This window comes from Phyllostomus hastatus, unplaced genomic scaffold (genome assembly GCF_019186645.2).
Source record: "Phyllostomus hastatus isolate PE091 unplaced genomic scaffold, TTU_PhHast_1.1 phas_contig_34, whole genome shotgun sequence".
Classification (NCBI taxonomy): domain Eukaryota; kingdom Metazoa; phylum Chordata; class Mammalia; order Chiroptera; family Phyllostomidae; genus Phyllostomus; species Phyllostomus hastatus.
In genome coordinates, this window is record NW_025333857.1 from 43,400,127 (window position 1) to 43,414,523 (window position 14,397).

The 14,397-nt window shown below is 39.7% G+C and overlaps 1 protein-coding gene across 1 annotated transcript; it reads right to left on the reverse strand.

Annotated features, from left to right (window-relative positions):
- Positions 1-12,194: 12,194 nt before the first annotated feature.
- On the reverse strand, positions 12,195-12,638 carry LOC123820201 (60S ribosomal protein L27a-like). Its single transcript, XM_045840934.1, has one exon. The coding sequence runs from the start codon at positions 12,636-12,638 to the stop codon at positions 12,195-12,197; it is 444 nt and encodes a 147-aa protein (XP_045696890.1).
- Positions 12,639-14,397: the final 1,759 nt, after the last annotated feature.

A 14,397-nucleotide genomic window follows, 5' to 3' on the forward strand; every position in this document is an offset into this window, starting at 1 on the left:
TTTGTCATCTGTAAAAAGTAACCCCCAAAGCAAACCTGTGCATAGCAAATGAGGACCATCCTGAATGTAATGTACACAGAGAAGCAATAAAAGCCTGTCCAGGCAGAGGCTGGGACCCTCTCTCTCTCGCTTAGAGAGTGGCTGTGCTGTCCCTTTTCTCCACAGGATTTCTGTAGTCCGTGTGTATTTGTTTCTCGAGGCCACAGCACACAGACCCTGCTGGCCAGGATCTGCATCAGCACATAAGTTTATTTATTTTTGGCTTTGTATTGCAGAGAAACTAATGATAAGTTTGGGTCTGTTAGTAAACAGGGTTTGTGCTACACTGAGCAGTTTACTTTGAGAAAGCATGTTTCCAAAGATTATAAAAATATTTATAAATTTGCCAAGCCAAAGAATGCTAATATGCAAGATAGTTCATACATTTTACTTCTTAGTTTTTACTGGAAATTAATGTTTTCAAAGAATAAAAATTATAATATATGTAATTGAAGCTATTTGAAATAATAAAAGAGATGACTATATATAAGGAAAGTAGGATGTGTTTTTGGCTAAGGAAAGTTATGAAGAATGAAGATGCATTTTTATTAAGGGATATGAGAGTTAATTTTGTCTAAGCTAGAACTTCTGGTTATGAAGGATCAATTAAATGTAAATAAAAGATTGATGAGAGAGAGAGAAAGTGAGAATTTTACTTGTGTAAGCTGGTTAAAAATTGAGTTGTTATTAAAATGGTTTTAAAAATTAAGCTTTAACATCAAATGTGTACCCAAACAATTTTTTTGTGCATCTGCTAAAAGGATTTTCATTCATCTGCTAAAAGGAAGAAGTTTTTGTGGGCTGTTGGCCTGCTCCTGGTAAGAGAGTGTAAAAAGTTTTTTCCTTTTCATGTAATCTTCTGAGAATGCAGAGGGTTTGTGTTTTATCAAAATAATGTTCTGTGTTTTGTGTTGTCTTAATCAGGTCTTTGATTACCTAGGAAAACTGAATCTTCTCAATAGTAAGAACTAACCTTCTGTGTTTGTATTTGAAACTTGTATGTCACTTAGGTCAAATAGGTAATCCAGTATTGTTTCATAATAATCTCTGGTTCCTATTTAAGTGTTTTAGAGCCTTTTGTTATTTTTGACAAAATTCCTAAGAATCAAATTCTAAATAAAGTGTTTTCACCTCACACCAACTTTGAAATTTCCTGGAGTGCCCCCGGAAACTCTCAAAGGATTTGTCTCTCTCCTCCTGAAAAGGGACCTATTAAACTAATTAGACTTATCTGGTATATGAAATTACATGGGAAGCATTATCAAATGAGAGATGATAAACCTTCTTAGGTTATATTGTATGGGCTAATATAAGTTGTTTTAGAAATTGTATAAAATTCCTAAAAATATGGTGTGCCCTGGTATTATATTATTACTTGTAAATATAGTTATTATGTTAGACTGTTGCATCACAGAATAACCAAATTTCCTTGTCAGTTCCCTTATGAATTCCCTTATGAATTCTAATAAATTAGATTTCAACAATGGGCAAACTTACTACTATTCTCTTATCTTCTGAAATTATTGTTGTCAAAGACTGAGGCTCACTAAAAGCACTGAGTATATCAGGGAAATGCCCTGGCTGACTGCAGTGTAAAGGCAGCAACCACAAAATCTATAAAGACTGTGGCACATGAATGAAGTCTGTTCTGCTTCTGCAAAAATGACCCTCCATTGCCAGATTTTTTCCATCCTGATGTCCTTGTAACATGGCACCAATCTGCTCCTAAATCAGAGAAATCAAGATGGGTAAACAATGGCTGTAAATTGAACAAATAGTTGAGAAATGGAAAATGTCAGCTTGGGTCTACCTGGCTCTCTGGCAAAATCCATTTTTCAGGTTTTTGCATTCCTTCACCCACCACAGTGGATTTAAGAAAGATGGTTTTGTCCTAAGAGGCCTCAGACCTGCTGCCTCTGAATGCTTTGAGCACCTGCAACCAGACTTCATTCAACTGCCACTCAGTGTGGGTTAGCAATATGTTCTTATTGTTGTGTGTGTGTTTTCTGGATGGGTTGAAGCCTTCCCCTGCCATTAGGCCGTTGCCCTCACAGCAGCAAAGGAGCTGTTAGAAAATGTGTTTTTACTCCTATGAGATAGTTACTGGTAGACAGTGTCTACTGCAGTATAACCTTCTGCTGATCCCTTGTCTTATTCTAGTATGAGCAACTACTGTAAGTCTTTAATGTGTTATGTGCAAGCCTATCATTAACAGCTTAAAGATGCTTTCCATGACCCAGGTTCAAGGTATCCTGTGGGTTGGTTACAGGCAAGAACGTGGTGACTGGTGCTCTGGAAACACCACCATAGGATAGCCTTTGAGCCCCATTGAAAGGGACCTTGCCAAGCTCCCTGACCACCGACACTGCTGCCAAACTAGATGGCGTGGAGCCTTGGGTATGCATCTCACAGCTAAAGAAGGCTCCGTCTGTCATGTGATCCTCTACAAATGCTGGAAACCTTCAAATCAAATTGGTGAGGAAGAGAAGTAGCTGACATCCATGTAGACTGCTTCTGCCCAAGATGCCAGATAAAAGACTTTCTACTTTAGCTAAACAGGAAACCCTTTCTTCTTCCTTTCTTCAGCATTGGTCTGGAAAGATACACCATCACCTATTATCTCCCAGGTTATTGCTGGAGGTAATCTCTGGAATTTAAAGCAACTTTTTATTTCAGGTTAGAAGAAAACCTAGCTGACTGCTGGCTTGAATGGACAATTGTGTCCAACAGTATTTATCCTTGTCTGGTGGTTATCATTCTCCTTGGGCCTCTGAATGCTAGACGACTGGCACCCAGCTGAGCAGAGCCTCTTAGATTATCTAACTGCGCTCCTAACTATTCTAGAAAGGACCTGCCGGGAGGAATTGGTAATTCAGGAATTCCTTTGGCAGGGTCATATTTTCCTGGTTAGGAATAGATACAAATGGAAATATGGTCAGAAATCTCTCCTTAACTCTTGGAGGCTTCGTGGATTTCATTACCAAGGCATTAACTGTCCAGCAAAGATCCTTAGACTCTGGCCTAAGTTGTTCTTCATAATAGGACAGTCCTTGATTAGCTTTTCACTAGGCAAGGAGACATCTGTGCTCTGGCCAAAACCACCTGCTGTACCTCAGTTAGCACTTGTGGGGAAGTTGAAACTCAGTGTTAAAAGAACACTCAGCAAGCCATTTGGTTTAAGGGTGTCATCCTTCAGTTGGGGGTCTTTCTTTGATTGCTTTGAGTCTTCGGGACTATGACTCTGAAGTGGACCCCAAACATTGGAAATGGTTACCCTGCTTATTGGTATCACAATGCTCTCCTTGGAGCATTTTATCCTCTCAAATACGTTAAATGCACATTTGCAGTCACTGCCAAGCAAATGATTTCCCAAAGACTGGAACGTCGAAAAGGGAATGAAGAAAAGGCCAATTTAAGGAATATGAACCTGAGACTGTGTGACCTGTGAATATCACAGGGGTTAAACAAAACTTGTGACTAACACAGAGAGTATCAGAAAAAGCTAAAAGAACTACAAAGTGGTAGCTGAGAGTGCTCTAATGTGTTAATTTTGATCACATCTCAGGCCAAGAGTCCAACCAAAAGGAGGAGATTGTTAAAAAGAAACAACATACTCAAAACGGAGTCAGTTGTGGTAAGCTCCACCAAGACTTAATACCTAACCTAATTACAGTTTCAACCTCTCCCAGGAGTGGAATTTTAAACCAATCAGTCTGGAATTTCCTGATCAAGCTTAGTGAAGTAACCTGCTTGATAAGACCCTGCTGCCTTCTCTAATAAGGGAAGATGAGCTTGCCTGAAGTAATCTACTCTTTTTTTTTCTTTTTGAAATACTCTACTCGTTTACCTTTTTTGCCCCACCCCCTTTCTGACCATGAAAACCTTTTGTACAACTCTTTCAGTATCCTTCTAGTTGCTAGGTGGGATGCTGCCTAATTAATCACTTAGTAAAGCTAGTTAGATTTTCAGATTTACTCAGTTGAATTTTGTTCTTTAACACCTCACGCCCCAGAGAGCCACTGTTTCTTTCTGAGTTCTCCCTCTCTGACACCACCCTCTAAAGCTGGGACTTGGTGGCCTTGGGCTCTGCTTCTGTTTTTCTTTGATCTTGGGCAAGTTATCTTTTCTCCTGGGTATCAGTTTCCCTAACTATAAGCCAGGGACAAGGAATGTGAAGTCAAGTACCCACAATTCTTTTTTCAATGTTTTTCGTTGCTGTTTTGGTTGGGGGGAGTGGAAGGAAGTGAGAGAAACATTGTTATAAGAGAGAAGCATCGATTGGTTGCCTTGTGTACATGCCAGGACCGGGGATTGTGTGTACCCAAATCAGGGACCAGACCCACAACCTAGTAAGTGCCCTGACCAGAAATTTAACCCAAAAGCCTTGGGCTACAGGGTGATGCTCCAACCAACTGAACCTTACCACCCTGAGCTCCATGCTTTTTTAAAAAAAGATTTTATTTACTGTAGAGAGAGGAAGAAGGGATGGAGAAAGAGAGTGATAGAAAAACATTGATGGGTTGCCTCTTGCATGCCCCCAACTGGGGACCTGGCCCGCAACCCAGGCATGTGCCCCAACTGGGAATCAAACCAGTGACCTTTTGCTTTATGGGTTGATGCCCAACCCATTGAGCATACCAGTCAGGGCCTGGGCTCCACTATTCTTGACTGACCACAAACAGTTCATTTCTTCTCATTGAGTAACTTATTTTGGGGTGTGTGTCTTTATAAGTTTATGTATTTATAATGATTTGTTTTTATTGATTATTTTAAATGTACATTAAAAATTAAATGTTTTTGGATTTAAAATTTTAAAATTTTCAATCTACCATATGAAATTTCCATTTATAGTTGTAATATAAAATTTCCTTTTAAAATATTTGAATTAAAAAATCAATTTAAAGAAAATTATTAAAGTTATAGAGATGGAAATAAACTATGAAGATGATATATATATGATTGAATGTTGAGAAGCATTAGACCTAACAGATAGAAGAGAAAATGCCCAGGATGAAACACTGAGCCTGTCCAACATTTAAACATTAAGAAAAATAAGAGAAGCTGATAAAGAAGAACAAAAAAAGAAAAGAGGGGGTGCTTTAGAGCTTTAGTGCTAAGAGGGAATTAAAGAAAGTGTAACAGGTAAATCTTTATCTGGGATGTTCTGGCCTTATGGATGCAGGCTGTATCAAAAAGGCTACATCAAGACATCCAGGGATTCTCGTGGGAGGAGAGGATCAGCCTAGGCCAAAGCATTTAATGGTGTTCAGTGAGGTTAACACAGTGACTCAAGTTTCCAGAAGCAATCCCTCTAACTATCATCTGCTGTTTTGGAACTGTTCTCTCCTGAGCCAAGAGGTAGAAGTTGAGAAGAGGAAAAGGTAGTGAAAGGGATGGGAAAAGTGAAGTATGGTGAAACCTCGGTTCTCGAACTTAACTCACTCCGGAAAACTGAGAAGCGATTTGTTCAGAAACCAAATTTCCTTTGTCACCTGAGAGACATGTGACTGATCATACATACAGGTATGAGCACGAAAGGGTTTTCGGGTAGAGAGAATCAAGGCCCGGAGTTTTGTTAGACAATCAAGACTTTTTTCCCTGAACAACTTCTGAACCGTCTTGGTTCTCAAACAGTTCAGTTCTCGACAATGTCTTGGCTGTCTAACAAAACTTTGGGTCTTGATTTTCTCTACCTGATAACCCTTACGTGCTGATACCAGTACTATCAGTCACATGTCTCAGGTGAAACAGATTGCTTCCGGAACAGTTTGCAGGAGCTAAGTTCCAGAACCAATGTTCCACTGTACTTAGAAATCAAAGGTGGTAGGAGCTGGAGAAAGATTTAAAATTCAGCGAGAGAAAACAGCCTAAATTAGGGTTATATCAATTTAGGGAGAAAATATGGTTTCTAGGGAGAAAGTATGGTTTGAAGAATAGTCTTCATTAAAGAAAACAGAATAGAATTTGATTAAGTAAATATAGTAATTAAGAATATAAATGGCTCTGACCTTGAACTGTCCAGTTTTTAAACTGGTGTGCCTTGTCCCTTGGGTGTGAAATAGGCCAAAGTACCTCTCAGGGTGGGGCTGCCAGGTAAAGCACAGGGTGCCCAGGCAATATTTGGAAGGCAGCTATGCTCACCACTATACCACCAATGCCAACCCCAGGCAATATTTGGGACATACACTGAAACACTGTTCTGTAATTAATTAATTGATTATGTTCCCCAAATTGGCTATCTTCGGTAACTCCCGGAGCATCCAGCCCGCTGAAGAGCATTTACTGCGTATCAGATTGTCCAGCTATGCTGTTTTCTGGCAGTGACTGTGTAAGCAGCTCCCATTTCTCCTCCCTCTCCCATGTTGTATTTTGAAAGATGTAAAACCTACAGAAAATTGATAAGAAATATACAATGAACATCCATATACTATTTACATAATTCATCACTTTTCACATTTTTTTGCCTTTTCTTCCTTAAATCCCTCAGTGAACATGTGTATTTTTTAGCTGAACCATTTGATGGTTGCATACCCTCACTACGTATCTCTCAAAAATGAGAGTATTTTCCTGTATAGCCACAAATGCAATGATCACACTCAGGACATTTGGACATTTAATATTGACACAGTGCTATTTTCTAATAGGCAGTTCATGTCTAAATTTCTGCAGCTGTCCCAATAGTGGTATACTTTTTAACTTAACACAATTTTTTCTACTCAAGATTTGAACAAGATCCATACATTGCACTTATTTTCATGTTTTGTAGTGTTCTTTAATATAACACAGGTTGCCAGTTTTTTTTTTTTCACTCATGATATTGACATTTTGAAAGAGCCCAGGCCCATTCTTTTGCAGTTGTCTGATTGTTTCCCCATGATGAGACTTCGGTTAAATGTGTTTTTTTTTTGGACAGGGATACTATATAGGTGATGTTGTATCACAACAGAGGACGTATAATGTGACAATGTGTTTTTTTTCCCAGAGATTTCATTTATTTATTTTTAGAGAGATGGGAAGGGAGGGAGAAAGAGAGGGAGAAAAACATCAATTGGTTGCCTCTTGCATGGCCCCAACTGGGGACCTGGCTCACAACCCAGGCATGTGCCCTGCCTGGGTATTGAACCAGCAACCTTTCAGTTCACAGGCTGGCACTCAATCCACTGAACTACACCAGCCAGGGCCAAAAATGTTGTTTTAATGAAGGTAAGTTTGATCTTTTGGTTAAGGTACTAGCTAACATATTTCTTCATCATAAAGATTCCCTTTTCCCACTTTGAAATTAATAAATAACATGGGATGTGATACTTTGGGCTGTGTGAATATTCTGTTCCCCATCTTTCTCCCAGTGGTTTTAGTATTCAATGATGATTCACTCCTGAAATCAAATATTACTATGTTAGTTGTATTTTCTATTTCTATCATCCCTTCTATGTTTACTAGTTGGCATTCTTCTATCTTTGGCTTTCTCCAAATTTAAAAAATTAAAAAAAATACCAGTGTGGTCATGGATTCTATTTTTTTAGGTGGGTTATAATCTGTTCCTATCATCTTTTTTGATGCTCAATTGTCCCAAATTTGGCAAGTAGCAGCCCCTTAAACTGGTTGTATCATCTTGACATATCTACCTCAGTTTTGAGCACTTCCTTGATTTCTGGCAGAAGATGTTCCAGGTGCACCTTGAAATTAGGCATTTTCCCAAAGGGTTTGGGAAATGGTGTTTGGAAAGCAAGACCTGGGTGCCATGTGTACTCACTGATCTTGGCTGAAATTGCTTTTAGGTCCTCTCTACAGACACAACTAGGAAGCATGTTTTAAAAACCATTGGTTCATAATGATAGCTCTGATTGATACCCAGTTCAGTAGTATAGGGTCCTTTCTCTCCTGCTGTTCCATTTTTGTGTCCTTGTTCTTCCACAAGTAACTCCCTGCTTCCTCAAAACACCAGTGATATATTTACTCATTTGCTCGGTCCTGCAATTGCCATCACTACCAAAAACAAGCCTACCAAGTTCAAGTTATTTTTTTGTCCTTAGAATATATCTCACTGAAAGTGGATAGTCAGAATACCGTAGGTTCAAATGTTTTTTGGACTCTTTTTTCTTTGCAGTTGTGCTTATAATCAATTTTATTTCTTTCACTTTCAGGTCTTTCTACCCCCACCCCCATCTTGTTGACTTAATTTTTTTTTTAATATGTAAAATGCTAATAATATGGTTCAAAACCCAAAACTATATAAAACATTGTAGTTGCATAGTTCCCCTTTCCATCTCTTTTTTTTTCCATTGCCCCAGCCACCATAGGTAACCAAATTCATTTGTTTTTTGGGTTAACTTTTCTGTTTCTTCTTTGTAAAAATAAGTGAATAAATGTATGTAAAATATATATGAAATGTAGCATGCTTACATTTTTTTCACTTAATAATAATATATTCTGAGAATCAGTTTATGCTATTTTGTAGAAATGTTTTGCACTTTTTAATTTTCCAGCTGTTTAATACTCTATTAAGTAAATGTACTGTAGTTTATTCAACCAAACTCCTACATATGGGCCTGTCGGGTGTTTCCAGTATTTTGCAGTTATAAACAATGCTGCAGTGAACAACCTCGTGCATGTGTTTTCTTGTATTGTTAGAGGTGTATTTTCAGGGTAAATTTCTAGGAGTGGGATTTCTAGGCCAAAGGGTAAATGCATATGTAGTTTTGCTAGATATTGCCTAATTCCCTGCCATAGGAATTGTACCATTTTGTACCCACCAGTAGTGACTGAGAGTGTTCATTTTCTCTCAAAATCTGTTCAGCAGACTGTTTCTTCAAGAGCTGACATCTTGCCAATGTGATGGGTAGGATATAGCATATTATATAGTTTTAACATGCACTTCTCTTTTTAGGAGCTGGGCATATTTCATATATCCTTTTCCTTTTAAAAGTAGATATAAAACATTGGTGATAAAACTTGAACTGAATCTTTTAATGTGCTCAAATAAAATGAAACAAAAATTTCCTAATCAAAGACTCTCCCTCTGGGTGGTTTTATGTACACAAGATGTAGTTTTATAATGTGTTAGAGGGCAGTGACTTTCAAGATTAAGCATTGTTTTATAACAATATTGCAAAACAGTTTGATATGTGAAGTTAAAGAAACATTATCTGAATGGAATATGTTGTGTATTTGCCTCTGTAATTTAGAGAAAGGTTAATAATAATATTGTTATTTGCTGTTTTGCTCTATTACAGAAGGCTCTCTAATTTTGTAGGGTCTGTTTGGCAAATTTATTATCCCTATTTATAGGTGAGGAAACAGACCAATGAAGGTTTGGGGACTTACCCAAGATAATGTGACTAGTGAGTGACAGAGTCAGAATTAGATCTTAGGCTGTTTGACTCCTAATCCAATATTTTTAAAAGTAACTAAAGATCAAATACCAAATTATGAATTTATACACTGGGCATTTGTTTCAATGGTGGGTCAAAATTTAGGGTTTTTCTTGTGTGGTGATGGAAAATTAATTTAAAAATACTGTTTATTTAAATGAAATGACTAAGTTAACAATGTTTAAATTTTTTTTTCTTTCTGATTTTGGGCATGCTAAGTTATTGAGGCTAAGCCAAATTGATAGTCAGTGGAGATGCTGAGAAAAGTGGGGATAAAGTATAAACAGGGGTCTCATTTACCATTTTGAGGCTTTTTTGGGTGGGTGAGGGGTTCCTGTCAATCTCCCTTCAGTGGGTTCCCACTGCTCTTGAGACAGAGACTGGCTCCATCATGTGGTCTGCAGTCCCTGAGGAGCCTGGCCCCTCCCAGCCTTCCAGCTGCAGGCTGCCCATTCTCCCTAGGCTGTCCGTGCCTCGGCCACAGTTTCCCTTCTTTCAGTCCTCAAACCTGCCATCAAGGGCCTTTATACATATTCTTCTTCGTGGGCTGATTTTCTCTCCTTTCTTTACCCAGTTAATGTATTCTCATCTCTCAGTGCTGAGATCAAGCATCACTTATTCGGGAAGATCTGATCCCCCTGCCTGGGCCAATCTCTCTGTTATGTTCTCTCATAATACCAGGTACCCCTTCTTCACAGCGCTTCTCCCAACTGCAATTTCACAAATTTTTGTGCACTTACTTGATCAATGTCTGTCTCTCCCACTAGCATGCAAGCGCCAGGAGAGCAAGAACTCTGGCTTTGCTCACCGTGGTGTTTCACAGCATAGCACAGTACCTGGCACATAGTAGAAGTTCAGCCAGTATTGATAGTGGTGATGGTGTGCACGGCTGCATGCGTGCACAAGCACAAGCACTTTCCTGTGCTTGGCAGGACACTTGCTTACCTTTGCATCTTCTCTTGGTTTTCTTGTCACCTCTCCATAGCTGCTTTTGACATTTTGACCCTTTAGTAGATTTTTTTATTGCATCGCTCTCTAGCTCCTACTTCTGCATGTATATTGTTTTGTAACCTATTAATTCAGACACAAAACCACTCCTAAGCCTTCATGGGTTTAGCAGTTTTGGTGAGAATTTGAGAAGCTATCTCCTCTGTCACTACACATCCACCCATCATTCCACTGACTCTTCTTTCTTCTCTGTTTCTCCCTTCCGGTTCTTCTTCCTCTTCTACTTCAGGAGTGTCTCATGCATCTCATCTCACCCAGGGTGATTTTGCAGAAGCCATGGTACCAGCCAACATACATGACGCCACAGGTATTCCCCTTCCCCAAATGGTCTGACCCAACAAAGATAGATCTTGTGCAAGACAAATTCTACTACCAGCTAGTAAAAGTAGTTAATAATAAAAGGAAGCAGTTTCATTATGTTGTGTTAGACTGAGATAATTTCTGGTCGAGTTTGAAGGATATCCAGTGCCCTAGTCCATGCCATCTGGGGGGCATTAGTGGAGGGGAGGGTGTGAGGAAGTGTGAATAAGGAATACCACTGTATATTTCCTGAGAGGCATTTCTGCTACTGCAGTCCTGTCATTCTAGGTTCTTCTAGAATGCCTTTCGGGACACTCCCTTCTCTCCCATCCCTACCCTCAGGCAAAACAGTAGAAATGATTACATTCTCAAGAGTTCCTCTGAGGACACTTGGGCAAAATCAGACTCAGGACAGACTACCTGAATTTCTGGGATCACCAGGTAGGACCTCCAGCCAGTTCAAGGACCCCTGAACTCAATATGCCATCCTTGTTTCTCAGACACTTGAATGTGTCTAAGTTTTCAAAGTGGGTACTTCTGCCATCTTCAGTTTTCCAGGTTTTGTTGCATTCCTCTGCCCAGAGCTATCCTGTGCAAGAATTTCACGTGATGTGGCCTTCACTTTAGAGTTTGAGGTTTTGGTGCCCCTACCCAGACAGAGAGCTTCAGTTTTGTCCTGTACCAGGTGTTCATAAGTGTGAGTTTTTATTTAGATGAATTGACAACAATAAACTGCCAGCTGGTTCTACAACAAGAGCCACTGAGCACGTTTTGTGTGCCAGGAGCTGTACCGTGGCGGTTACCTGCATTATTTCATGATCACTTACAACTGCCCTTTGACACAGGTGGGCAGGCTATTATCCTCATCGTACAGGTGCAGAAACTGGGACTTAGGTTAGGAAGGTTGTCCTAAGACACACAGCTGTGAATGGCCGAAATTGAACCTCTGATCAACACCAAGGCTGTGAGCCCAAATGTCAGACTATTTGCCATGGCTGCCGGGGGGGGGGGGGCGGGGAGGGGAAGGGTGAGGAATGAAAACCTGTGTTTTGTTAAGTCAGCGGATATGTTTACATGTCTCCATATAAACAATGAAATTTCTCCATAGGAGTTACACAAGAAGAAACAGGAACTCCGAAAAACACGTTGGTGAACTTGGCTCTGCCTTAACTTTTTTTTTCTTGGCCTTTCAACTATTTTATATTTATCTACACATATCACCAACAGCTATCATTTTACCTGTATAAATGAGAAGTTCAAGTCAGGTGACAGACCAAGGTCTCTAAGTGTTGGTGCTAACTCTTGCACATTTTCTTTCTCAGGGCAGTTGGCAGAGGAGCCCAGGTCCTGATATCTTTAACTCCTAGAACCTGCAGGTTTCTGACACACTGGTAGAGAGAGGTGCCAAAGAACCTGCACTCACACCAGAAGACAAAAGCACTTGGGAGCATTTAATGAATTTCCCTCAGTGTGGCTTCAAGCTACCGGCACACAGGCCCCACCAACACTCTTAATCTTCTCAGCTCTTCTGCTGAAGAATGTGGCCTTCACAAGGACAGGCCATTTGGGGAGCGTTCCCTTCCCCAGAACTTTGGAGTAGACCGATCGTACCACATCAATGACGGGAGCCGCTCCGGTCTTGTTTTTGACGGTGTTTACCCATGTCTGCTCACTGACCAAGGTCCACGGTTTATCCAGGTCGACAGCGGGGCAGAAGCTCTGGTTCCTTTTTAAGTGGAAATGCCTCATACCAACTTTCCCAAAGTGACCTGGGCGATATTTGTCAAAGTTGATCCTGTGATGATGCAAGCCACCAGCATTACCTTGACCTCCCAGGTGCTTCTTGTACTTTCCCAAGTGGCCATGGCTGTGGCTCACATGGCCCTGAAGCTTCTGGGTCTCCCTCAGTCTGGATGGCATGTTGGTGGCTGAGATGCAAAAGCTGCCTTAACTTTCAATTTCATTCATCAATGCTCTGCTTTTCTTTTGTCAGCATCTTTTCGTTACTCATTAATCAAAAAGCCTCAACCAGCTCCTTTGGAATAATTGTTTTTATAGTTTTCTAGAAAAAAAATCTGCTTCCCTTTTCACTTTTTCCTAGGATGTTTTCCCACAAAAGGTGGTATCTCTAAATTTGTATCATTCTAGGTACGAGAGGAACAGAAACCATTAATGGGATTTTAAAGGTTATTTACTTCCTTCTCTCTGCTAAACATACACACACATTGCTTTTGCATAGTCATTATTCAAAACGTAGACTTTAAAACTCCTGGCTGCAGGCAGTTGATAATTAAGATGACTTCAAAATATGTTGAGTTTGTGTGAGAGTAGAGAGGGGGCTGGCTGCAGTCTCAGGATACAGCACACTGTGGACGAGTTCTGGAACCTGCTGGAAGATCAGAAGGGTTTATGCAGCAGGAGGGCTAATGACCTCCTTTCTAGAAACATGGAGTGACTCAGAATACAGATGTTCCGCCTCGGCATTTGTCATTATGTGTAGTTGTCAGGGAGTCTTTGAGTCATCTGTTCTTATATGTTCGAGTGCAGCTGCTCCTTTTAGAACAATCTAGGACATGTCACTGTTGGCTTGGAAAGAGAAAATGGTTTTTCTTAAAAAAAAAGTATATTTTATTGATTGTGCCATTACAGTTGTCCCAGTTTTTCCCCCTTTGCCCCTCTCCTTCAGGTACGCCCATTTCCTCCAGCAACCTCCCCGCACCCCACCCTTAGTTTGTGTCCATGGGTTATGCATGTGAATTCTTTGGCTTCTCCATGGCCTTTACTGTTCTTAACATCTCCCTGTCTGTTCTGTACCTAACCAATTATGCCTCTAAATCCCTGAAACGTTTCCACCATTCTCCCCCTTCTTTTTTTCCAGCTGATAACCCTCCAAATGATCTCCATTATCTATGATTCTATTCCTGTTCTAGTTGTTTGCTTTGTTTGTTTTTGTTTTTAAGATTTGGTCGTTGATAGTTGTGTTGGTTGTCATTTTAATGTTCATAGTTTTGATCTTCTTTTTCCTAAATAAGTCCTTTTAACATTTTATGTAATAAGGATTTGGTGATGATGAACTCCTTTAGCTTTCCTTGTTGAGAAGCGCTTTATCTGTCCTTCAATTCTAAATGATACCTTTGCTGGTTAGAGTCATCTTGGATGTAGGTACTTCCTTTTCATCACTTTGACTAATTCCTTCCAATCCCTTCTTGCCCACAAAGTTTTTTCTGAGAAATCAGCTGATAGTCTTATGGGAACTCCTTTGTAAGTGACTCTCTGTCTTTCTTTTGCTGCTTTTAAGATTCTCTCTTTATCTTTAATCTTTGACATTTTAATTATGATGTGTCTTCATGTGGACCTCTTTGGGTCCAACTTGTTTGAGTCTCTCTGTGCTTCCTGGGTTTGTATGTCTATTTTCTTTGCCAAATTTGAGAAGTTTTCTTTCATTATTTCTTCAAACAAGTTTTCAATTTCTTGATCCTCCTCTTTTCCTTCTGGCATCAGATGTTGGCCCTTTTGGAGATGTCCCAGAGTCTTCTTAAACCCTCCTCATTTTTTTGAATTCTTGTTTCTTCATTTTGTTTTGGTTGAATATTTATTTCTTCTTTATGTTCCAAATCATTGATTTGAATCCTGGCTTCCTTCCCTTTACTGATGGTTTCCTGTGGATTTTTCTTTATTT

Bases quoted from the DNA above. Each gene is read 5' to 3' on its own strand.
- LOC123820201 (XM_045840934.1), bottom strand. From the start codon at position 12,638: ATGCCATCCAGACTGAGGGAGACCCAGAAGCTTCAGGGCCATGTGAGC.